At 43.9% G+C, this 26749-nt stretch overlaps 1 protein-coding gene across 2 annotated transcripts in view; it reads right to left on the bottom strand.

Annotated features, from left to right (window-relative positions):
- LOC124048151 (cGMP-dependent protein kinase 1-like) overlaps positions 1–26749 on the bottom strand; it is a 90657-nt gene that overhangs the window by 8119 nt on the left and 55789 nt on the right. The window contains exons 3-4 of one of the 2 annotated variants that reach the window (XM_046368631.1): positions 13472–13585; positions 12415–13114 (exon numbers count right to left, since the gene is read on the bottom strand). In XM_046368631.1, the coding sequence (XP_046224587.1) occupies positions 13089–13114; positions 13472–13585 (140 nt within the window). In that variant the 3' untranslated portion in view covers positions 12415–13088. Of the gene's footprint in view, positions 1–12414; positions 13115–13471; positions 13586–26749 lie in introns of those variants that run through there. The other variant, XM_046368632.1, reaches the window with a different exon arrangement.

Raw genomic sequence — 26749 nt, forward strand, 5'->3', positions numbered from 1 at the left:
GGCCGACCTGGCTCTCAAGAGAAGACAGGCTATGTGCACACTGTCCACAAAATTAAGTGGAAACTGAGCTGCACTTCCTAACCTCCTGCCAAACGTATTACCATATTAGAGACATATATTTCCCTCAGACCACACAGACCCACAAAGAATTTGAAAACAAACCTAATTTTGATGAACTCCCATATCTACTGGGTAAAATACCACAGCGTTCAATCACAGCAGCACGATTTGTGACCTGTTTCCACAAGAAAAGGTCAACCAGTGAAGAACCACAACCATTGTAAATACAACCTATATTTGTTTATTTATTTTCCCTTTTGTACTTAAACTATTTGCACATCATTACAACATTGTATATAGACATAATATGACATTTGAAATGTCTTTTTACTTTTGTGAGTGTAATGTTCATTTTTTTATGGTTTATTTAACTTTAGTTTATTATCTATTTCACTTGCTTTGGCAATGTGAACATATGTTTCCCATGCCAATAAAACCCTTAAATTGATTTGAGACAGAGACAGAGACAGAGACAGAGACAGAGACAGAGACAGAGACAGAGACAGAGACAGAGACAGAGACAGAGACAGAGACAGAGACAGAGACAGAGACAGAGACAGAGACAGAGACAGACAGACAGACAGACAGACAGACAGACAGACAGACAGACAGACAGACAGACAGACAGACAGACAGACAGACAGACAGACAGACAGACAGACAGACAGACAGACAGACAGACAGACAGACAGACAGACAGACAGACAGACAGACAGACAGACAGACAGACAGACAGACAGAGGTGTATTTACATTTAACACAGCAGTGGCTCCAGCATGGTGAAGCGTCAAAAGACTTGTATTGATATTTCCCTCCTTCCCCAGAAGCAGCACACCTTAATCAGCTACAGGATCTCATTCTTTTATTGACAGACTCCAGCTGTTAGAGTGTCGGTCTCTCCACTGTGGAGCATAGTGACTGAGTGGTGCTGTAAATCTCATTCAACTTAGCCAAAAGCCACACCGGCCCCTTTTACCTGTATTCATTAGGGAACATACACAGCCAATCAGCGTCTTCAGATTCAATCAGATTATTTTTAGTTTAGCTAAGCTGTAACCACATACAACTGTTTAGTGTTTTCTCTCTTAATATGTTTGACAATTGGAAAGTGATTATTGATTCCTTATTGATTCCTTGAATTTGAAACAGGCTAAAAAGGACTACATTTAGATGAACTTGGTCTTGACGTGAATGGTTTGTAGGTTTTAAATCAATAACTATCTTGATACGATGGCTAGGGTTTTACGTTACAGGAGACGGAATGCGGAAACATTGTGTGACTGAAATAGCTATGCAACCAACAATGTGAGTGTCTCATTGGTCAAATGGCCCTTGACAATCAAAAGAAAGATAAACAGCATGCCAACAAGTGATTTCAGACTCTTGTATACAATGATTACTTATGTTCAGTCGAGACTTCAATCAGTCCATTGACTCCGATCCCTCTGAAAAGGAGCGTGGCGATGACAGTAAAACATCCTTACCGTTACTCCACGTCAGTTCAGTTACACAACACCGGTCAGTGACCCCAGCTCACCCTGCTGACCATTAGGAAGCCACTGTCACTGTGACTGTTCCCAGAGACACATCTACCAGGTGAAGTACAGTCCCATTAAACAAGGTGGCATATTCACTGCAACCTTGCAATGCAGAGGCAAAACATGTGGCATGAATATCAGTTTCATGACTATTTGCATAATACCATTTTACATTCGAGACCAATCTTGTCACATGATCAAATATTTTCGACTTACAGAGTCGTGCATAGAATAGTTTGTCATTGCTGTTGCCAAGTCTTTCCCTAAAAGTTTGGTAATGCACGGGGAACATCTTGAGCAAGTTTCACGCCCTAGGCGACTGTTTACCAATGATACAATAAAACAGTAGACTTTATGCCAGAGTCCCACAAGACAGCAGAAAGCCAATACTAAGCCCACTATGTCCACAGGCATTCTGCAAAGCAAAACAATCCACTGAAGTACATATAAACCATGGCAACATCACGAACGCAGATAGAGACGTCTCCATCAACCTTCAATGCCGAAAGGTCAACGCCTTCAAAAAATACGAAGCGTCAGATGATTGGTTTACCATATTTCCCTGAAGCAACCATTTACCTTGAGTTACAGGCATTATTATTATATATACCTACGAGAGTTCAAATGAAGCAATATGATTGGTTGTGCCTGCTCTTTGCAGGCATTAGTGGCATACGAGTGGGTGAAACGCATTTTCTCCCGGGACTAAGTAAAAATAGTCAGGGTGGAGACGTCTCTATAGCAACAAGCTATTCAGCCAACATAACACCTGAATGAAAATGCCAGGGGCATTAGGAGGCACTCTTTCCTCTTGTCAAAAAAAAATCCCCAGGGCAGTAACTGGGGACATTGCCCTGTGTAAAGCACCGCATTTTGGATGGGATGTTAAATGGGTGTCTTAACTCTCTGTGGTCACTAAAGATCCCATGACACTTGTCGTAAGAGTAGGGGTGTTAGCCCCAGTGTCCTGGCTAAATTCCCAAACTGGCCCTCAAGGCCACCTAATCATCTACCGTTTCCATTTGGCTCATTCATCCATTTGGCTCATTGATTCATAAAATAAGGGTAAAAAATTACAAATACAACACCCTCCTAAAAACAGACAGCCCCTCTTAATATTGTTCATGAGTTTATGTGTGAAAATAAATAGCAGACACAGAGAGAGAGAGAGAGAGAGAGAGAGAGAGAGAGAGAGAGAGAGAGAGTGAGAGGAATTGTATCAAACATATATCAAATGAATGGAATGGTTTCCATCTGTTAGCCATTCCATTCACTCTATTCCAGGCATTATTATGAGCCAACCTCCCCTCACCAGCCCATGTGACTTCAATTACACAGCAGAAGATAATGGACTGACGAAAAACCTTAAATCTGCTGCCATGTCCCTGACTTGTCGCCTGGTGAAAAACCTCAAATCTGCTGCCATGTCCCTGACTTGTCGCCTGGTGAAAAACCTCAAATCTGCTGCCATGTCACTGACTTGTCGCCTGGTGAAAAACCTCAAATCTGCTGCCATGTCCCTGACTTGTCGCCTGGTGAAAAACCTCAAATCTGCTGCCATGTCACTGACTTGTCGCCTGGTGAAAAACCTCAAATCTGCTGCCATGTCCCTGACTTGTCGCCTGGTGAAAAACCTCAAATCTGCTGCCATGTCCCTGACTTGTCGCCTGGTGAAAAACCTCAAATCTGCTGCCATGTCCCTGACTTGTCGCCTGGTGAAAAACCTCAAATCTGCTGCCATGTCACTGACTTGTCGCCTGTTGAAAAACGTTGTGAACTGGCCGCCAATACCCATAAGTGTCCTGATACTGTGAAATACATTACCGTGTGCACTTAAGAGGCACAAGACAAAAATCCCTTGAAAGACAAAATAAATGTATAGTAACATTAGAGGAGAGTAGAGATATTATTCTTTCTGGACCTTCAAGGCAACTTGTTCCAGGCTCTGGTCAGTCCAGCTTTGAAAGAACAGAAAGCCCTTACTCCGATAGCAGCTCTTTTCAGTCACATACAATCAAACTTTGTATTCTTCTTTGAAGCTGTATCGGATTTGTGCCATATTTCCCAAGACATCGATGACAACTGTCTGTTACCGTGAAGGACGGTGATCTTTTCGTGAGTTACTATCATTCTAAATCCTTTTCAGCTCACAAACTGCAGCTGTAGATTTATCCAAGAAAGAACACACTATAGACATCAAAATTGTTACTCCCCATTACATTGCTTCAATCATTTTGAAGTACTACCTCTATTACCATAACCACTGAATGATAAAGCAGGAAGCTGAGCCAAAGCCAGTGCCGACAGTGTGCATTCATCCTTGAGTTGATTCATTGGAAAACACAGTCAACAAACTAAATGATAATGCAGCTGTCTACCTTTGACAGTAATTCATTGTTTAATTCATATTTGAACGTATGTTAGAAAAACACAGTAATGGTGTTTGTGTAACTCTCTGCAGAGACAGCCGCTAGCGCAGAGCGAATGCTCATTACAGGTGTACCTGTACACATAAAATACGTTTTTCAATGGTTCTTTGGGAAGGGTGATGTCTATATAGAACCATACTGATCCAAATAACCCATTTAGCTCTCCACTGGTTCTTTGCAGTTCAAAAAAGGGTTGTTTGCTCTTTGACTGATAATTAAAATGTAGGGGCGGCGGCTCATTAGAATATTTTGGGACTAGGTTTGCTCACAGCTCTTTTGTGCAACCATGAGTGAGAGTGTCATTACAGTTTATCTAATAGGTTGTGTTATGCCATTAAATGTCAAATTTGACTATGACCAGCATCAGTATATTGTGTAAGATTTACTCATGTAAGCTCTTGTCCCAATTGAAACTTGCTTTTGATTTGGTAAAGTTGTCAGTTGTCTCCTCAGGGACCCCCAGCTGTTCTAGAGCTAGCACACCTGATTCAATGTGTTACTAAACACAATAATAAAACCTATGGAATATTATAACCATTTGTTTTCAGGGTTTAGTCAGGCAAGCTTCTGTTAGTGAACGGAACACTTTTTGGTGCTATCTGGAACCTTTTTTTGAAGGTTCTATAAAGAACCATGCTCATGAGGTCCTAAATGGAACCTGTATGGTGCTATAAAGAACACTTTCCTAAGGTTCTATAAAGAACCATTAAAAAAGGCTCTATATAGCACAAAAAAAAGGGTTCCGCTATGGTTACAACCCTTTTGGGGGCCCTATAGAATCCTTTTTTATGGTTCTTTATAGAACCTTTATGGATCATTGTTCACATGGCTGAAGACAGTTGAACGGACACTGGCGTGTAATTAGAGCACAAACAAATAAGCTAGTGAATGTCCATGGCTGCTATTATAGTCATGTTAGAAACATCACACTTTGGGAGCTTGGGAAAACGACTATGCTGCTAATTTATAATACACACACACACACACCAGAACAGACGTGCCACTGTTCAAAAATCCAAATTCTAGCCCTTACCTTATGCATTGATTCAGTATGCTCCTAGCCAAAGACGTACTTTTAAGGAGCCTACCTTCAGAAAGTTTTTAAACTCAGAAGCACAACATTGCGAGACCTCTGGGAATGCTTGCGAAATACAACAAACAGACCAGGCCAGGGTTAAAGAAGTGACTAAATCCTTTCTTAGTTGTTCATTTTATCGAAATCTAAGAGCACAACCTAGATTTGAGCCAATATCTTAAGTCGTTGAACATGTTATTACTCCAACCTCGTGAAAGTGACAAACTGATAGGTTTTCATTTTTTGTCAAAAACAACCTTATAGCGAAGGAAGGGCCTTTGATTTGACGGACTGTACGTGCGCAGTTCGGCGTGAGCCGACCGTTAGACCCGATGACGTTTTGACGCATGATCATAGCTCGCTAACGTCACCATGACGTTGCCGACAAGTGTGATCTGGGTTTTCTATTGGAGAAGCAGTTTAAGCCTGTCTTCACATCTGTCGTTGCTACCATTACTCCTTAAGATCCAAGGATCTTGTTATTTTCAGAGATACACTAGCTCTGGCAGCCAAAACAGCCAAATACTCCATCTAAACGCGAATTGATTCTCAACTGCAATATGGTTCGAGAAACAAAAAGCCTTGTAATTTCATGTCACATCAAAATGATTTCACAAATGCTAAATATACACTTATTGTATACTGTTTATACTGGCTTTATCACAGTATTCAGTGACAACACGTTTCAGGCGGCCTCCGTTACACACAGGTGTTCGGAGCTAATTAGCACAGGTGGTCCCTCTGTCTTCCGTCGGTCTTCTGTAAACAAACGCTGTGACATGGAGGTATTGCCGTGCCTACAGAAGACGCCTTCGTCCAATGATTCTTAGGTGAAATGTAAATGGGACTGAGAGTCATGATCAAGGGCTGGTACGCTCCCTCTGTCAATTCAATGTTCTTATTGTCATTATATTCCAAATTTACGCTGACTGATCAACACGGTGTCAAGTTACTTTCCACTGTGTTCCCGAACACCTGAAGATTCAACTCAAAGCGTCCAATAACATCATAATGATCATTGCTTGCTTGTGTAAACGGTGCGCAGCCAAAAGGAAATGTCATGCTTGCTAACTCTGGTTAGGTGATAAAATGAAACGGTTTTCAACACAACTGTTTTATGCTTTTTGCTTTTGCCAAGCAAGAGAAATAAAACGTTCAACCAGTACTGAGTGAATGAACAACAAAAACATTTTTGGAAGGAACACGTGCTGTCATCACCAGACTGTCCTTTTCAATGGTGTCGAGTTGATGCATCTATTACAGGGTTCAGAGCATAACAGTTAGCAGTTTTGACACTCCCCTGGCTTTTCACACACACACACACACACACACACACACACACACACACACACACACACACACACACACACACACACACACACACACACACACACACACACACACACACACACACACACACACACACACACACACACACGAACATGGTGTGTGCTTATGTTAATTTCTCTTAAAAGAGCCTCTGGGGTTCGTTGGGCGTCGTTGAGTGGAAAGGGACAGGGAGTGTGACATGTACTAGTATTAGTGTGCGCTCCTTGCTACTATGGAGGAGAGAACGGTGGAGAGAACAGGGTCCGGTTTCCCGATAGCAATGGATCTTTAGCCTTATGATTGCATCTTTCCTACAACCGACGAAGACGTTCCCCAAAAACACCAAGCAGAGAGAACGGTTGCCAAGTGCGTTGTTGGAGCAAGTGTCGACACTGATAGGAACGAAAGAAAGGAAGCGTTGCTCTCGGATCGTCTGTATCCATTCAAATATTTCCTTAACATTAGAATGGTTTCATAATACTGATGACGGATCTGCTCCTGGAGAGATATTAATACCTATGGCTGCAAATATTGAGGCGGCTTATTCTAATGTTACCCAATAAAAATGCACTAAATCCCAGATTTGGCACATCCCTGCGTACGTTAGGCTACACATGCTCTACAACATCCGCAGAGTACGACCCTGCCTCACACAGGAAGCGGCGCAGGTCCTAATCCAGGCACTTGTCATCTCCCGTCTGGATTACTGCAACTCGCTGTTGGCTGGGCTCCCTGCCTGTGCCATTAAACCCCTTCAACTCATCCAGAACGCCGCAGCCCGTCTGGTGTTCAACCTTCCCAAGTTCTCTCACGTCACCCCGCTCCTCCATTCTCTCCACTGGCTTCCAGTTGAAGCTCGCATCCGCTACAAGACCATGGTGCTTGCCTACGGTGCTGTGAGGGGAACGGCACCTCAGTACCTCCAGGCTCTGATCAGGCCCTACACCCAAACAAGGGCACTGCGTTCATCCACCTCTGGCCTGCTCGCCTCCCTACCACTGAGGAAGTACAGCTCCCGCTCAGCCCAGTCAAAACTGTTCGCTGCCCTGGCCCCCCAATGGTGGAACAAACTCCCTCACGACGCCAGGACAGCGGAGTCAATCACCACCTTCCGGAGACACCTGAAACCCCACCTCTTTAAGGAATACCTAGGATAGGATAAGTAATCCCTCTCACCCCCCCCTTAAGTTTTAGATGCACTATTGTAAAGTGACTGTTCCACTGGATGTCATAAGGTGAATGCACCAATTTGTAAGTCGCTCTGGATAAGAGCGTCTGCTAAATGACTTAAATGTAAATGTGGAATGTAAATGTAACATCATGAAATATGTTGAGACAAATGACAGACAGTAGTCTACAAGGAGTAAAACAGAGCTCAATTGATTGGACATGACATTTCTATATGATTGAGACAGGCCTATAGTTTACTGTTTATACACCAGCTCTTTCCATAACATAGACTGACCAGGTGAATGCATGTGAAAGCTATGATCCCTTATGGATGTCACTTGTTAAATCCACTTCAATCAGTCTAGATGAAGGGAAGGAGGCATGGATTGTTTATGTGTGCCATTCAGAGGGTGAATGGGCAAGACAAAATATTTCAGTGCCTTTGAACAGGGTATGGTAGTAGGTGCCAAGCGCACCGGTTTGATTGTGTCAAGAACTGCAACGCTGCTGGGTTTTTCACACTCAACAGTTTCCCATGTGTAACAAGAATGATCCACCCCCCCATTGGCCGTCCAACCAACTTGACATAGCTGTGGGAAGCATTGGAGTCAACATGGAGTCAAAAGTGTACATGTTTTGTACACTCAGTGTATTGTAACGCAGTCATCTCGGGTTTCATTTGAAGCATATTTTTATACATTGCTTGTTTGTATCAATTGCAAAGACATAGCAAATGTTGGATTTGTAGCCAACCTTGTTCTGAAGTTATCGTGGTCAGAGAGAGCTGGATAAACCATGTGATTCTATGTTTAGCAGAGATATTCTGTGAATAAAATGAGGCAGGAGACCAGAAAAGCGTCTACCGAAGCTGTTCTACGAGAGGTCTGAGGCAGCCGTTACATTAAGACCACTTTCCAGTGCAACTTTAATAACGATGGTGTTGAGAAACAGCTCCAAGATTCAAAGATGCTACTACGAAGGTTACAACGATTAACTTAGCTTTGGGCCCAGCTCTCAAACTCTGCTCCCATCTGTTTTCAGTACCTTCAGAAAGTATTCACAGCCCTTGACTTTTTTCCACATTTTGTGGTGTTACAGCCTGAATTTAAAGTGGATTTAATTCAGATTTTTTTTTGTGGATTGACATATTTAGACATTTTTACAAATTAATATAAAATATTAAAAGCTGAAATGTCTTCAGTCAATAAGTATTCAAACCCTTTGTTACGGCAAGCCTTAAGTTCAGGAGTAAACATTTTCTTAAGTCACAATATGCATGGACTCCGTGTGTGCAATAGTGTTTAACATAATTTTTGAATGACTACCTCATCTCTACCCAACACGTAGAATTATCTGTAAAGTCCCTCAGTTGAGCAGTGAATTTCAACCACAAAAAACAGGGAGGTTTACTAATGCCCCAAATGTCACCTATTGGTAGATGGGTAAAAGACATTGAATATCCCATTGAGCATGATGAAGTTATTAATTGCTTTGTATGGTGTATCAATACACCCTGTCACTACAAAGAAACAGGTGTCCTTCCTAACTCAGTTGCCGGAGAGGAAGGAAAGAGGCCAATGGTGACTTTAAAACAGTTAGAGTTTAATGGCTGTGGTAAGAGAAAACTGTGGATGGATCAACAACTTTGTAGTTACTCCACAATTCTAACCTAAACGACAGAGTGAAAAGAACGAAGCCTATACAGAATAAAAGTATTCAAGAACATGCATACTGTCTATAACAAGGCACTAAAGTAACACTGCAAAAAATGTGGCAAAGCAATTCACTTTTTGTCCTGAATACAATGTGTTATGTTTGGGGCAAATCCAATACATTACATAGTACCACTCTCTATTTTCAAGCTTAGTGGTGGCTGCATCCTGTTATGGGTATGCTTGCTGGTGAGTTTATCAGGAAAAAAGAAACATAGCGTAGCTAAGCACAGCAAAATCCCATAGGAAAACCTGGTTCAGTCTGCCTTCCACCAGACACTGTGAGATGAATTGTCCTTTCAGAAGGACAGTGAATGTTCCTGAGTGGCCAAGTTACTGTTTTGACTTAAATCTGCTTGAAAATCTGTGGCAAGAATCGAAAATGGTGGTCTAGCAATGATCAACAACCAATTTGACAGAGCTTGAAGAATTCCCGAAAAGAATAATGGGCATATGTTGCACAATCCAGGTGTGGAAAACTCTTAGAGACTTACCCAGAAAAAAAACTCACAGCTGTAATCGCTGCCAAAAGGTGATTCTAACATGTATTGGCTCAGGGAGTTGAATACTTATGTAATGTTAGTTTAATTTTTTATATATTTTTTATATTTTAGGGCACCTATCCAATGTCAGATTTGTAAATGTGTATTCTTAAAAGGGTTTTGTACTTGTATAATGACTTTGTTTGTTACAGGTGTTTCTCAGCAGTTTCTCATTCGTCACAATGTTTGTTAACAAAATTGCTATGGACGAGCTACAGGGTTATGCAGGATTTTTCATTCAAGCCCAGTGCTACCACACCTGATTATACTACTTAGCTGTTCACCAAGACCTCAGCTGTTCATCAAGACCTCAGCTGTTCACCAAGACCTCAGCTGTTCACCAAGACCTCAGCTGTTCATCAAGACCTCAGCTGTTCATCAAGACCTCAGCTGTTCACCAAGACCTCAGCTGTTCACCAAGACCTCAGCTGTTCATCAAGACCTCAGCTGTTCAACAAGACCTCAGCTGTTCACCAAGACCTCAGCTGTTCACCAAGACCTCAGCTGTTCATCAAGACCTCAGCTGTTCATCAAGACATCAGCTGTTCATCAAGACCTCAGCTGTTCATCAAGACCTCAGCTGTTCATCAAGACCTCAGCTGTTCATCAAGACCTCAGCTGTTCATCAAGACCTCAGCTGTTCATCAAGACCTCAGCTGTTCACCCGCCCGGTACCATAGTGCCTTCTTCTCCGGCCGGGGCGGGGTTCTTTTGTTAAGAAGAAGGATAGACTCTGCGCCCTGAACCTTGATTATCGAGGGCTGAATGACATAACTGTTCCCTTATGTCACACCTCAGCTGTTCATCAAGACCTTGAATAGTAGAATCAGATGGAGTTGAACTGGACTTGAACAAGAAAGCCTGCATAACCCTGTAGCTCTCAATTGTGGCCATCCCTGAATTTTCATTTAATGTAGTACTAAGCCATTCTACAGTAAACTTTAAAGTACATTTCATGTACATAGTTGTTGATTATTTGTGTATTTTTCAGGAGTTTTCTCAATTGTCTTGTTAAAAGAGATCAGGGAAGTTAGTCTAGTTTTGTCCAGTTGTCCATATTGACTTAAATGGGTTTCTGTTTTTTTGCTTCCCTCTAGAAAATCAGCTGTTAATATTAAATAAATACTAATAACTACATTATTTATTTTTCCATTTGTCGTTATTGTGTACTTTTTATTGCTTTGTTTCACTGTATTATAATTAAGCAATAAGGCCAGAGAGAGTGTGGTATCTGGCCAATATACCAAAACTAAGGGCTGTTCTTGCGCACGACGCAATGCGGAGTGCCTGGATACAGCCCTTAGCCATGGTATATTGGCCATATATCACAAACTCCACGAGGTGCCTTATTGCTATTGTAAACTTGTTACCAACACAATTAGAGCTGTTAAAATAAATGTTTTGTCGTACCCGTGGTATACGCTCTGATACACCACGGCTGTCAGCCAATCAGCATTCAGGGCTCAAACCACCCAGTTTACAATGTTGTATAATCAACTTCCGGTGTAAAAACAATGTAAATTAAAAACATAAAACTAAGTGAGAAGTAGGCATTAGTCTGAAGCTGAAAAAGAAAGAAAATTCACTTAAGCACCACAATGTGTACACCACCCACATTCTACCAAGGTTTTCCAGGACACAGCTTTGACCTACTACAGTAGCTATGTTGGTCTATTGTACTTCCAACAATGTTTGCTTAGAATTCAAAATGTAGTTTTTTGTTATTAATATTGTTAAAATGTAATATGTTTTATTATTGTGTTTACTAATAAGTATGATACCGGAGCTCCAGGGCATGTGTCGAAATTGCTAAGCAGTTTACTTTGAAGCAGTGTGCCGATGCCTGTATCACTTTATCGAGAGGCACGTGATCAATGACGTCCAAAGCTTTATTTTGTCGAACAACCACCTGATTGGTTTGGTAGAAGACAAAAAGTCTACTCTGCACACGTGCCACAGCGTGTGGGACGTCATCTATAATAATTTGGCTGTTCTAAATTATTTTGACCAGCAGGTGCCAATAGTGTACACTGTGTTGATCTAAGCCTCCATTAATGAAGCTATTTTCAACACAACTGGCTGGAATGCCTCAATGCTTCAGGAAACTTTGTTTCCCTATCACTACTAACAAGTTGAATCAGGCGTGCTAACTCTGGAACTGTTGGAGATCCCTGAGGGGGGAATTGAGAACTAATGACTTAGACAACAATTGACACAAGGTCATTTTATTTAGCTTTTCCAAGGCCATACATGATTCTTTCACAAAACACTGTCATAGGACACAGTCATACATAACTTTTAATGGCATAACACAACAGATTAGATAAACTTGAATGACACTCTCACTCACGGTTGCACAAGAAAAATGTGTGCAAACCCCGCGCCTATAAATATTCAAACACCCCGCTGCCCCTACATTTTAATTGTCACTCAACGAGGAAACAACACTTTTTTTTACTGCAAAAAAAACCCATTGAAGGGCTTAAAGGGTTCTTTGGGTCAGTATGGTTCCTCATAGAACCATAACGATTCCCAAAGAACCCTTGAGGAACCCTACATTTTGGGGATGTAGACTGACTCATTAACCTATTAACACAATAAAATCATATTTACTCTCGAAAGCACGAACAATGTACGAAAACATTGAAATAATAATTCTAGAATAATAATCTGTGTGACGATTGTCTGTGTCCGTGCATGAGGGTGGGTTGTGTGGTTAACACAGACCTAAATTGATATGTGGGAGTGTTTGAGTGGGTGTATTTGCTATGCTCTAAGCCTTCCCTGAAAACTCTATTGGGATATATGAAAACAATTTAAATGGATGCTGTGCATGAAATAGCCAAATCAGATATTTATTCAGCAACAGCTGCTACTCTTACCATTATATTAAGGAACTATATGGCCATGATAAGATAATGCTTTCGGTCATGTTTACATACCAATCTGACTGTACATATATATGTCAAAATACATTTTGTTAAAAGCAATAGCCCAACAGGAATTCCAGGTACCCATTCCAGGTACCAGGTACCAGGAATTCCAGGTACCCATTCATTATTCAATGATTCATCACAGGGAAATGGTAGAAAGAGTATTTCCTCAGGATATAGATGTTATTCTGTGTGTGTGAGCTCAAGTTCTCTCTCTTTGTACTTGACAAAAGCAGGAAAGTAACCATCGAAAGCACAGAAAATTATTCAGAGGCTGTCATCAGTATCTGGGAGGGAGACTTAAACAAATTGTCTACCGCGTTTACCTGGAATGACATTATAAAAGAGGGAATTATCTGTCTGATTCCATGTTGGGTGAATATAATTCAAATGGACTCAAACAAAGGACAGAGAATGATAATTTGTTCTTTCATACGTTATCCACCTCAGCTCATCTCACTGCTGTTGAAAGGCCAGTCATTCTGATTTACTAAGCTTGGATAAGGATACATATTTTAGTATTTTATTATCTTCTGAAAATAACAGGTGCAAATGCTTAGTAAATCAGGTTGAGGGAGTATATGGCTGATTGTGGACAGTTAGGCCCAAGCTTATAATTCAACTCAACTATGGTGTTCAGTGCATGGACAACCCACTGTCTCACTTATACTGGTCAAACTTACTCTTGACGGTGGCCGTCCTGGTGCAGTTGTAAAGGATGGCCAGCTCTCCAAACACCTTCCCAGGTCCCATGGTGCACAGCTTCATGCTCTCCTTGGTCACCTCCACCTTCCCATCTGCAAGGAAAAAAACGATAGAGCAGAGCACACTCTGTCATTTCCTGCACTGATATACGGCCCGTGAAAGTGAGCATGACAGGCTGTAAATGTGACCGTGCTGCTCAGCACCGCTGTTGCCCAGATTGGGGAGTTGTGGCTAATGCATTAGAATAAAAGTCTAAATTCATTACTTAACAGGCACATGAGCACCGGGTGTAGAGATGACAGTAGAATGGTATGCAGACTACAATAATGGGTTCAGAGGAGAAATAGAACACCAGCTGAAAGGAAACACGAGGGAAAGGTATTAGCAAAAACAGACATTCGTTTTAGATCATTACGAAGCAAATCCATGTGGGGATTGAAAGCATTGCTGGAATGTGAGGGACTAAATGTCGCTGAATGTCCAGCAGAGATCGGCAGGCTCCAAAATCCCCATCTCTGTAGTCTGATTCTGGCAAACTGGTGATTCACCAAGCAGCAACAGGTTACAGTTTACAGACTGGCACCAGATGAAAGGACTGGCATTCTCTAATCAGAACAGGCTGGCCATTCTCCTGGGCTGGGTTTCCCGACAGTGATTGAACTCAAACCTACGAGTGTTTTGACAACACATTGTTCTAGCTGCTTAAGGTGTAACATGCGTTTACCAAAACACCACGTAGAGAGAATGTTCACTAAATCAAATCAAATCAAATTTGATTTGTCACATACACATGGTTAGCAGATGTTAATGCGAGTGTAGCGAAATGCTTGTGCTTCTAGTTCCGACGATGTAGTAATAACCAACAAGTAATCTAACTAACAATTCTAAAACTACTGTCTTATACACAATGTAATGGGATAAAGAATATGTACATAAAGATATATGAATGAGTGATGGTACAGAGCAGCATAGGCAAGATACAGTAGATGGTATTGAGTACAGTATATACATATGAGATGGGTATGTAAACAAAGTGGCATAGTTAAAGTGGCTAGTGATACATGTATTACATAAGGATGCAGTTGATGATATAGAGTACAGTATATACGTATGCATATGAGATGAATAATGTAGGGTATGTAACATTATATAAGGTAGCATTGTTTAAAGTGGCTAGTGATATATTTACATCATTTCCCATCAATTCCCATTATTAAAGTGGCTGGAGTTGAGTCAGTGTCAGTGTCAGTGTGTTGGCAGCAGCCACTCAATGTTAGTGGTGGCTGTTTAACAGTCTGATGGCCTTGAGATAGAAGCTGTTTTTCAGTCTCTCGGTCCCAGCTTTGATGCACCTGTACTGACCTCGCCTGCTGGATGATAGCAGGGTGAACAGGCAGTGGCTCGGGTGGTTGTTGTCCTTGATGATCTTTATGGCCTTCCTGTAACATCGGGTGGTGTAGGTGTCCTGGAGGGCAGGTAGTTTGCCCCCGGTGATGCGTTGTGCAGACCTCACTACCCTCTGGAGAGCCTTACGGTTGTGGGCGGAGCAGTTGCCGTACCAGGCGGTGATACAGCCCGCCAGGATGCTCTCGATTGTGCATCTGTAGAAGTTTGTGAGTGCTTTTGGTGACAAGCCGAATTTCTTCAGCCTCCTGAGGTTGAAGAGGCGCTGCTGCGCCTTCTTCACGATGCTGTCTGTGTGAGTGGACCAATTCAGTTTGTCTGTGATGTGTATGCCGAGGAACTTAAAACTTGCTACCCTCTCCACTACTGTTCCATCGATGTGGATAGGGGGGTGTTCCCTCTGCTGTTTACTGAAGTCCACAATCATCTCCTTAGTTTTGTTGACGTTGAGTGTGAGGTTATTTTCCTGACACCACACTCCGAGGGCCCTCACCTCCTCCCTGTAGGCCGTCTCGTCGTTGTTGGTAATCAAGCCTACCACTGTTGTGTCGTCCGCAAACTTGATGAATGAGTTGGAGGCGTGCGTGGCCACGCAGTTGTGGGTGAACAGGGAGTACAGGAGAGGGCTCAGAACGCACCCTTGTGGGGCCCCAGTGTTGAGGATCAGCGGGGTGGAGATGTTGTTGCCTAACCTCACCACCTGGGGGCGGCCCGTCAGGAAGTCCAGTACCCAGTTCCACAGGGCGGGGTCGAGACCCAGGGTCTTGAGCTTGATGATGAGCTTGGAGGGTACTATGGTGTTGAATGCCGAACTGTAGTCGATAAACAGCATTCTCACATAGGTATTCCTCTTGTCCAGATGGGTTAGGGCAGCGTGCAGTGTGGTTGAGATTGCATCGTCTGTGGACCTATTTGGGCGGAAAGCAAATTGGAGTGGGTCTAGGGTGTCAGGTAGGGTGGAGGTGATATGGTCCTTGACTAGTCTCTCAAAGCACTTCATGATGACGGAAGTGAGTGCTACGGGGCGGTAGTCGTTTAGCTCAGTTACCTTAGCTTTCTTGGGAACAGGAACAATGGTGGCCCTCTTGAAGCATGTGGGAACAGCAGACTGGTATAGGGATTGATTGAATATGTCCGTAAACACACCGGCCTGCTGGTCTGCACATGCTCTGAGGGCGCGGCTGGGGATGCCGTCTGGCGCCGACAGAGATGGCCGCCTCGCTTTGCGTTCCTAGGAAACTATGCAGTTTTTTCTTTTTTTAATTGTTATTTCTTACATTAGTACCCCAGGTCATCTTAGGTTTCATTACATACAGAGGGAAGCCTACCACTGTAACATCGGGTGGTGTAGGTGTCCTGGAGTGTGTTGTTGGAGCATTCTGTCATTACTGAGAGGATGGCAAGAAGGCAGTCCAGCTTTCGGATCAGCTTTACCTATTTACATCCTTACATTAACATTAGAATAACTACACAATACTGACAAATGATCAGCTGCTAGAGAGATTATTATCACTTTTGGCTGCAAATACTGAGTTGGCACATCAATGCTCACATGTTGTACACATTGTGTTATCCTACAATTGGCTAAATAACTTAATTGATTTAACATGAAAGTGATTTCTATATGTTTTATATTTCTTATAATGCCGTCATCTCGGTAAAAATGTTGTTGCTTTGCTTGTTTGTAACATTGCAAACTTTGTATTTGTATTCAACTACGGTGTTATTGGCGGTCACAGATAAACGTTTTGATTCTGTATTGAGGGCCAAAAGTCATCTTACGACGCACTTAGCTGTTCTACGAGGGGTCTAAGACAGTCGTTACGAGCGCTTTCAAGTGTAACGTTAGTAACCATGGTTTTGGGAAACACCTCTGAGATTTAATGATGCTCATTCGATGGTTCTAACAATGAACTTCATCTTAAGATGCTTCTGGGAAACTGGGCCCTGGTCCGTTCCCTGAGCAGCAGGGAGGATTAGATGTAAACCTCTGCCATCCCTCCAGCAGGACAATCAAGACTTAGATGCCTTAAGATAAATATTTCCTTCCCTCTTCCCTCTCTGTCTCTAGTTTTTACACCATCTTCTTAATTTTTCTTTTTATGCGAATTTCATAATCAGGGCTGCGTTGTGTTCCCTGAACATCATATGTTTGCCAAATAACTGGAGCATTTCCTCCCAAAAACACCTCTGGCCAGGGCAGAGATTAAAAGACAAAACCCTGTTGATCTGGTTTTGACGGTACCTGCGGTGTGGTTCACCGACTACAGCTGTGTGGAATTCATCCAAATGGTGACGGCACCAACAGCCTCTCTTCCATCTAAGGCTTCTGGAGGGGGAATTCTTCGCCAGCACTGTTGGCAGCACCTTTATCAGCTGGAAAATGAAATATGGACACATATCTCCTCCCTTCAAACTGTTCCGTAAATTCACCCTAAAAAACTAAATGTGAAAATGGACCGAAGGAATATGCTGTGGTTTTAAATCAAATCAAATTGTACAACAAGTGTAGACTTTACCGTTGATGGGTTCTGACTTATAAACTTGAAATATCCTTAATCAAGTCACCAAGGAAGAGAGGGGACGGCAGAACCTTTACATTCTGTCAGAACGTGTTCTTGTTAGACATCAGGTATCCTATGGAAAGGAGAAGGGCCACAGTCTGGTACAAGTCAACAGGACAGCCACGAGTTGGGGAGGAGTAAGGCCGAGGTCAGGTCAGATGAAGTGAGAAAGAACAGACTTCACCAAAGTCCTGTCGAGCAACAGAGATGTATCAGCTGTTCAGATGTTTAAGGAGGAGACTCAGCATAGGAGGAAGGTTTAAATACCAGTGCTTGTGTGAATATGTCTTTGTCTGTTCAGCTGTCTGACCCATTGGGTGAATAAATTTGGTTTGAGCTTTTCCTAGTTGTCCGTCAGTTTTTACTCTGTTTATTTAGAATCTAACACAGTGAAATGCTTACTTATGAGCCCTTTCCCAAAAATGCAGTTAATAAGTAAGAAAATTAACAAATAGATAATAAGAAAATAGTAACACAATAAAATAACAATAACAAGGATATATACAGACTATACATACACATACATATACCACAAGGAGTACCGGTACTGAGTCTGTGTACTGGGGTACGAGGTAGTTGGGGTGATTGAGGTAATATGTACATGTAGGTTTGGTTAGGTGATGTATTGAAGTACTATGTACATGTAGGTAGAGGGTGAAAAGCAGAACTTCCAGGTAGCCGTTTAATGAACTGTTCAGCAGTCTTACGGCTTTGGGGTGGAAGCTGTTCAGAAGCCTTTTGGTCCCAGACTACTCGCTCCGGTACCGCTTGTCTTGCAGTAGCAGAGAGAACAGACTGGTACTTGGGTGGCTGGAGTCTGTGACTATTTTAGGGCCTTCCTCTGACACAGCCTGGTATAGAGGTCCTGGATTGCAGGGAACCCCCGCCCCAGAGATGTACTCGGCACCAGTTACCATACTGAGTGGTGAAAGCTGTAAAAAATAATAGTCTTCACACACAGAGCGAGTTATTTCGCTGTGTCCTCCATCCTTCCTTCCTAACACATTTATCCCTCCCTCCTTCCTTCCTAACACATTTATCCCTCCCTCCTCCCTTCCTAACACAGTTATCCCTCCCTCCTTCCTTCCTAACACATTTATCCCTTCCTTCCTTCCTAACACATTTATCCCTCCCTCCTCCCTTCCTAACACATTTATCCCTCCTCCCTTCCTAACACATTTATCCCTCCCTCCTTCCTTCCTAACACATTTATCCCTCCCTCCTCCCTTCCTAACACATTTATCCCTCCCTCCTCCCTTCCTAACACATTTATCCCTCCCTCCTCCCTTCCTAACACATTTATCCCTCCTCCCTTCCTAACACATTTATCCCTCCTTCCTTCCTAACACATTTATCCCTCCTTCCTTCCTAACACATTTATCCCTCCCTCCTCCCTTCCTAACACATTTATCCCTCCCTCCTTCCTTCCTAACACATTTATCCCTCCCTCCTCCCTTCCTAACACATTTATCCCTCCCTCCTTCCTTCCTAACACATTTATCCCTCCCTCCTTCCTTCCTAACACATTTATCCCTCCCTCCTCCCTTCCTAACACATTTATCCCTCCCTCCTCCCTTCCTAACACATTTATCCCTCCCTCCTCCCTTCCTAACACATTTATCCCTCCCTCCTCCCTTCCTAACACATTTATCCCTCCTCCCTTCCTAACACATTTATCCCTCCTTCCTTCCTAACACATTTATCCCTCCTTCCTTCCTAACACATTTATCCCTCCCTCCTCCCTTCCTAACACATTTATCCCTCCCTCCTTCCTTCCTAACACATTTATCCCTCCTTCCTTCCTAACACATTTATCCCTCCCTCCTTCCTTCCTAACACATTTATCCCTCCCTCCTTCCTTCCTAACACATTTATCCCTCCTTCCTTCCTAACACATTTATCCCTCCCTCCTCCCTTCCTAACACATTTATCCCTCCCTCCTTCCTTCCTAACACATTTATCCCCCCTCCTCCCTTCCTAACACATTTATCCCTCCCTCCTTCCTTCCTAACACATTTATCCCCCCTCCTCCCTTCCTAACACATTTATCCCTCCCTCCTTCCTTCCTAACACATTTATCCCTCCCTCCTCCCTTCCTAACACATTTATCCCTCCCTCCTCCCTTCCTAACACATTTATCCCTCCCTCCTCCCTTCCTAACACATTTATCCCTCCCTCCTCCCTTCCTAACACATTTATCCCTCCTCCCTTCCTAACACATTTATCCCTCCTTCCTTCCTAACACATTTATCCCTCCTTCCTTCCTAACACATTTATCCCTCCCTCCTCCCTTCCTAACACATTTATCCCTCCCTCCTTCCTTCCTAACACATTTATCCCCCCTCCTCCCTTCCTAACACATTTATCCCTTCCTAACACATTTATCCCCCCTCCTCCCTTCCTAACACATTTATCCCTCCTCCCTTCCTAACACATTTATCCCTCCTTCCTTCCTAACACATTTATCCCCATTTATCCCTCCTCCCTTCCTAACACATTTATCCCTCCTCCTTCCTAACACATTTATCCCTCCTTCCTTCCTAACACATTTATCCCTCCTCCCTTCCTAACACATTTATCCCTCCTCCCTTCCTAACACATTTATCCCCCCCTCCTCCCTTCCTAACACATTTATCCCTCCTCCCTTCCTAACACATTTATCCCTCCTTCCTTCCTAACACATTTATCCCTCCTTCCTTCCTAACACATTTATCCCTCCCTCCTCCCTTCCTAACACATTTATCCCTCCCTCCTTCCTTCCTAACACATTTATCCCCCCTCCTCCCTTCCTAACACATTTATCCCTCCCTCCTTCCTTCCTAACACATTTATCCCTCCCTCCTCCCTTCCTAACACATTTATCCCTCCCTCCTTCCTTCCTAACACATTTATCCCCCCCTCCTCCCTTCCTAACACATTTATCCCTCCCTCCTTCCTTCCTAACACATTTATCCCTCCCTCCTTCCTTCCTAACACATTTATCCCTCCCTCCTCCCTTCCTAACACATTTATCCCTCCCTCCTCCCTTCCTAACACATTTATCCCTCCCTCCTCCCTTCCTAACACATTTATCCCTCCCTCCTCCCTTCCTAACACATTTATCCCTCCCTCCTCCCTTCCTAACACATTTATCCCTCCCTCCTCCCTTCCCAACACGTCTATTAGATATCCATCATCACCTGACAGCTTTATCTGTGATGGAGTGACAGCAAAATAAGGGAGAAAAGGGAGGGAGAACACAGAGGACAATAGGATACAGCGTTTATCTCCGAGTAACGTTATCTCAGAGTCACGTTATCTCAGAGTCACGTCCATGGAGCATGGTACCAGGGCATCATGATGCTCTGTATCAGTCATCATTGTATTTCCTGGCTGAAAAGCATGCAATTATTTTACATCTCAGGGGAGGCTGTTTAATTGTTTAATATCCTGAAAGGCCCTGGCATTCATAAAATAAGAACAGACACAATCTGCCTCTACTAGATAATATCCAGACGGACCAGATTGGTCTTTTAATCAAACTGGTCTTCTGTCACTAAATCCTCCTAATAATACACCCTGATGAATTAATCACTGCTACACTAGAGGAGACAACTGGCATAATAACCTCATAGGTATAGAAAGACGTATTTACAATGGGTTCAGTATTTCTTTAGAAGGAGCTTGTTGAGATCTGTCTCCCTTATGGAAAAAACACATGATAACATGTGACAATGTGAAGCAACACGTGATAACATTAAACTACACGTGACAACATGTGAGCATGTGAGAACATGATCTCCAATGAAATGAATGTTCCTGTTCCTAGGCCACCATTGAAAATAAGAATTTGTTCTTAACTGACTTGTCTAGTTAAATAAAGGTAAAATAAAATACAAAATAAATAAATAAAATGCGAAATTTCAACATGTGATAACGTGACCACGTGAGCCCAGTTGCTAAATTTGAATATAATTTTCAATATTTTACTTTGAAAGGCATAATTGGTATTAACTCAATTTAAACAGTCATGGTCCCCTGCAGGTTTTGTCTACTTCCGGTTGGTTCCAGGGACGTCCACAAGGATGTTTTTAGGATGTGGTCCCCTGGAGGTATTTGTCTAGTTGTGGTGAAAATACTATACATCTACTACTAGTTACTGTATTTTCATAACTAAAGTAAGGTGTTAATGGACAGTATGCTGATTACTTCAGACTCACTTGGGATTTGCACTCATAACCTCTTGGGTTCCCAGATACCTAAAGTTCCTGCTGCACCACCAGGTTTGTGGACACAACGGAGATTGGTGAGAATACATTTCTGCCCTTTGCCTAATGCTGCAGTAAAAATTAAATAAACATTAACAAACAACTTGAAGGTATTATTTTGTAAATAAAATGACAGTATGCTGCTGTATTCAGATTTCAATTACTGTAAAATCTTGTACTGTGACGACAAGTACTGGCAAGAACGCATTTCTGCATTTTGCTAAAACCAAAATCAAGAAAATAATTGTCCATTTATCACCACCAACATCAAACTAGCAGTACTCAAGTACACTTGACGTAGAGTGCACATTAACTCTTTGGGGATTTGAACTTGCTACCTCTTGGTTTGGAGTGGATCACTGTTTCTGCAGTGCCACCATGTTACTACTCATTGCTTTGAACATAGAGTATGTTAACACACTCATAAAATAAGGGTATGGTTAGTGTACACTAAAGTGGTGTTTCCTTGGGGTACAACAAGTTCAAAGGTACACATATGAACTCACATGGCTCAGTTCGGTACCTTGTAGACATAAATGGGACATGTTTCTACCCAATATTTTCATCTAAAGTACAATCATCACTGCTCTTTGATTGGTGGGGACAATGTGCTGGTGGTGCACATTAGCATATTTGGGGGGCGTGGAAACGTACATGTGTATTTGCTCCAACTGTCAGTGGAGGTCAGTTTAAGTGTTTGATGGTTATTCCTATGCAAATAAAGCACCTCATTTGACACTGTACGTTCAGAAAAGTATTTAAAATAATGTGTCAGTCATTAGCAGCACTGTGAAGTAGTGCTGGGAAACGGAGGCTTTCTGAAGGCTTTGGAACATTCACAAAATTGTGCTGAAAAACTGTTAATTAATTGTTGAGTTTCATTATCAGTTCACAATGCTCATTAGTGGCATCTGCTGGTCAGCAATAAATAGCACTGTGTGATTATCAGATGTTTTCTTTCTTTACTGTCTTCATCAAAACTCTGGTGGGCGGTAGGTTGTTGGCTTTAGTAGCTTAGAATCAGTTGGAATTCCAGGTTTACATATTACATCACGATTCCCTTTTTTGCCTTCAAGTTTACTATGGCATTATTTAGGATGCTTAAGACAGAAGCTTATACTATACTAAATAAAACAAATGATTTGAACAGTGCAGAAAGTGTAGTTTCACATAAAGACAACTTTCAAAATAGTGTCTTCAACAGGATCTGATCTCACATCCTCATGTCCCCGACTCGACCTACTAAGCTACTCATCAGCTGAAACTGCATGTAAAAGATCCTAACTAAAGTGCCTTCGGTAAGTATTCAGACCCATTTACATTTACATTTAAGTCATTTAGCAGACGCTCTTATCCAGAGCGACTTACAAATTGGTGCATTCACCTTATGACATCCAGTGGGACAGTCACTTAACAATAGTGCATCTAAAACTTAGGGGGGGGGGTGAGAGGGATTACTTATCCTATCCTAGGTATTCCTTAAAGAGGTGGGGTTTCAGGTGTCTCCGGAAGGTGGTGATTGACTCCGCTGTCCTGGCGTCGTGAGGGAGTTTGTTCCACCATTGGGGGGCCAGGGCAGCGAACAGTTTTGACTGGGCTGAGCGGGAGCTGTACTTCCTCAGTGGTAGGGAGGCGAGCAGGCCAGAGGTGGATGAACGCAGTGCCCTTGTTTGGGTGTAGGGCCTGATCAGAGCCTGGAGGTACTGAGGTGCCGTTCCCCTCACAGCTCCGTAGGCAAGCACCATGGTCTTGTAGCGGATGCGAGCTTCAACTGGAAGCCAGTGGAGAGAACGGAGGAGCGGGGTGACGTGAGAGAACTTGGGAAGGTTGAACACCAGACGGGCTGCGGCGTTCTGGATGAGTTGAAGGGGTTTAATGGCACAGGCAGGGAGCCCAGCCAACAGCGAGTTGCAGTAATCCAGACGGGAGATGACAAGTGCCTGGATTAGGACCTGCGCCGCTTCCTGTGTGAGGCAGGGTCGTACTCTGCGGATGTTGTAGAGCATGAACCTACAGGAACGGGCCACCGCCTTGATGTTGGTTGAGAACGACAGGGTGTTGTCCAGGATCACGCCAAGGTTCTTGGCGCTCTGGGAGGAGGACACAATGGAGTTGTCAACCGTGATGGCGAGATCATGGAACGGGCAGTCCTTCCCGGGAGGAAGAGCAGCTCCGTCTTGCCGAGGTTCAGCTTGAGGTGGTGATCCGTCATCCACACTGATATGTCTGCCAGACATGCAGAGATGCGATTCGTCACCTGGTCATCAGAAGGGGAAAGGAGAAGATTAATTGTGTGTCGTCTGCATAGCAATGATAAGAGAGACCATGTGAGGTTATGACAGAGCCAAGTGACTTGGTGTATAGCGAGAATAGGAGAGGGCCAAGAACAGAGCCCTGGGGGACACCAGTGGTGAGAGCGCGTGGTGAGGAGACAGATTCTCGCCACGCCACCTGGTAGGAGCGACCTGTCAGGTAGGACGCAATCCAAGCGTGGGCCGCGCCGGAGATGCCCAACTCGGAGAGGGTGGAGAGGAGGATCTGATGGTTCACAGTATCGAAGGCAGCCGATAGATCTAGAAGGATGAGAGCAGAGGAGAGAGAGTTAGCTTTAGCAGTGCGGAGCGCCTCCGTGATACAGAGGAGAGCAGTCTCAGTTGAATGACTAGTCTTGAAACCTGACTGATTTGGATCAAGAAGGTCATTCAGAGAGAGATAGCGGGAGAGCTGGCCAAGGACGGCACGTTCAAGAGTTTTGGAGAGAAAAGAAAGAAGGGATACTGGTCTGTAATTGTTGACATCGGAGGGATCGAGTGTAGGTTTTTTCAGAAGGGGTGCAACTCTCGCTCTCTTGAAGACGGAAGGGACGTAGCCAGCGGTCAGGGATGAGTTTATGAGCGAGGTGAGGTAAGGGAGAAGGTCTCCGGAAATGGTCTGGAGAAGAGAGGAGGGGATAGGGTCAAGCGGGCAGGTTGTTGGGCGGCCGGCCGTCACAAGACGCGAGATTTCATCTGGAGAGAGAGGGGAGAAAGAGGTCAGAGCACAGGGTAGGGCAGTGTGAGCAGAACCAGCGGTGTCGTTTGACTTAGCAAACGAGGATCGGATGTCGTCGACCTTCTTTTCAAAATGGTTGACGAAGTCATCTGCAGAGAGGGAGGAGGGGGGAGGGGGCGGAGGATTCAGGAGGGAGGAGAAGGTGGCAAAGAGCTTCCTAGGGTTAGAGGCAGATGCTTGGAATTTAGCGTGGTAGAAAGTGGCTTTAGCAGCAGAGACAGAGGAGGAAAATGTAGAGAGGAGGGAGTGAAAGGATGCCAGGTCCGCAGGGAGGCGAGTTTTCCTCCATTTCCGCTCGGCTGCCCGGAGCCCTGTTCTGTGAGCTCGCAATGAGTCATCGAGCCACGGAGCGGGAGGGAGGACCGAGCCGGCCTGGAGGATAGGGGACATAGAGAGTCAAGGGATGCAGAGAGGGGGAGGAGAGGAGGGTTGAGGAGGCAGAATCAGGAGATAGGTGGGAGAAGGTTTGAGCGGAGGGAAGAGATGATAGGATGGAAGAGGAGAGAGTAGCGGGGAGAGAGAGCGAAGGTTGGGACGGCGCGATACCATCCGAGTAGGGGCAGTGTGGGAGGTGTTGGATGAGAGCGAGAGGGAAAAGGATACAAGGCAGTGGTCGGAGACTTGGAGGGGAGTTGCAATGAGGTTAGTGGAAGAACAGCATCTAGTAAAGATGAGGTCGAGCGTATTGCCTGCCTTGTGAGTAGGGGGAAGGTGAGAGGGTGAGGTCAAAAGAGGAGAGGAGTGGAAAGAAGGAGGCAGAGAGGAAAGAGTCAAAGGTAGACGTGGGGAGGTTAAAGTCGCCCAGAACTGTGAGAGGTGAGCCGTCCTCAGGAAAGGAGCTTATCAAGGCATCAAGCTCATTGATGAACTCTCCGAGGGAACCTGGAGGGCGATAAATGATAAGGATGTTAAGCTTGAAAGGGCTAGTAACTGTGACAGCATGGAATTCAAAGGAGGCGATAGACAGATGGGTAAGGGGAGAAAGAGAGAATGACCACTTGGGAGAGATGAGGATCCCGGTGCCACCACCCCGCTGACCAGACGCTCTCGGGGTGTGCGAGAACACGTGGGCGGACGAAGAGAGAGCAGTAGGAGTAGCAGTGTTGTCTGTGGTGATCCATGTTTCCGTCAGTGCCAAGAAGTCGAGGGACTGGAGGGAGGCATAGGCTGAGATGAACTCTGCCTTGTTGACCGCAGATTGGCAGTTCCAGAGGCTACCGGAGACCTGGAACTCCACGTGGGTCGTGCGCGCTGGGACCACCAGAGTAGGGTGGCCGCGGCCACGCGGTGAGGAGCGTTTGTATGGTCTGTGCAGAGAGGAGAGAACAGGGATAAACAGACACATAGTTGACAGGCTACAGAAGAGGCTACGCTAATGCAAAGGAGATTGGAATGACAAGTGGACTACACGTCTCGAATGTTCAGAAAGTTAAGCTACGTAGCAAGAATCTTATTGACTAAAATGATACAGTACTGCTGAAGTAGGCCAGCTGGCAGTGGGTGCGTTGTTGACACTACACTAATCAAGTCGTTCCGTTGAGTGTAATAGTTTCTGCAGTGTTGCTATTCGGGGCTAGCTGGCTAGCTAGCAGTGTTGTTTACGTTACGTTGCGTTAAAAGAACGACAATAGCTGGCTAGCGAACCTAGAAAATCGCTCTAGACTACACAATTATCTTTGATACAAAGACGGCTATGTAGCTAGCTAAGTAGCTAGCTACGATCAAACAAATCAAACCGTTGTACTGTAATGAAATGAAGTGAAAATGTGATACTACCTGTGAATGCGACCGGGTAGTTGAGTTCTATACAGAAGACGTTGGCTAGCGTTGGCTAGCTAGCAGAGTCACCTACGTTAAGGACGACAAATAGCTGGCTAGCTACCTCGGTAAATTAAGATAATCACTCTAAGACTACACACTCTAAACCTAAACAACACAATTATCTTGGATACGATGATACGAAGACAGCAAAGACAGCTATGTAGCTAGC

Source organism: Oncorhynchus gorbuscha, linkage group LG11 (genome assembly GCF_021184085.1).
Source record: "Oncorhynchus gorbuscha isolate QuinsamMale2020 ecotype Even-year linkage group LG11, OgorEven_v1.0, whole genome shotgun sequence".
NCBI lineage: Eukaryota > Metazoa > Chordata > Actinopteri > Salmoniformes > Salmonidae > Oncorhynchus > Oncorhynchus gorbuscha.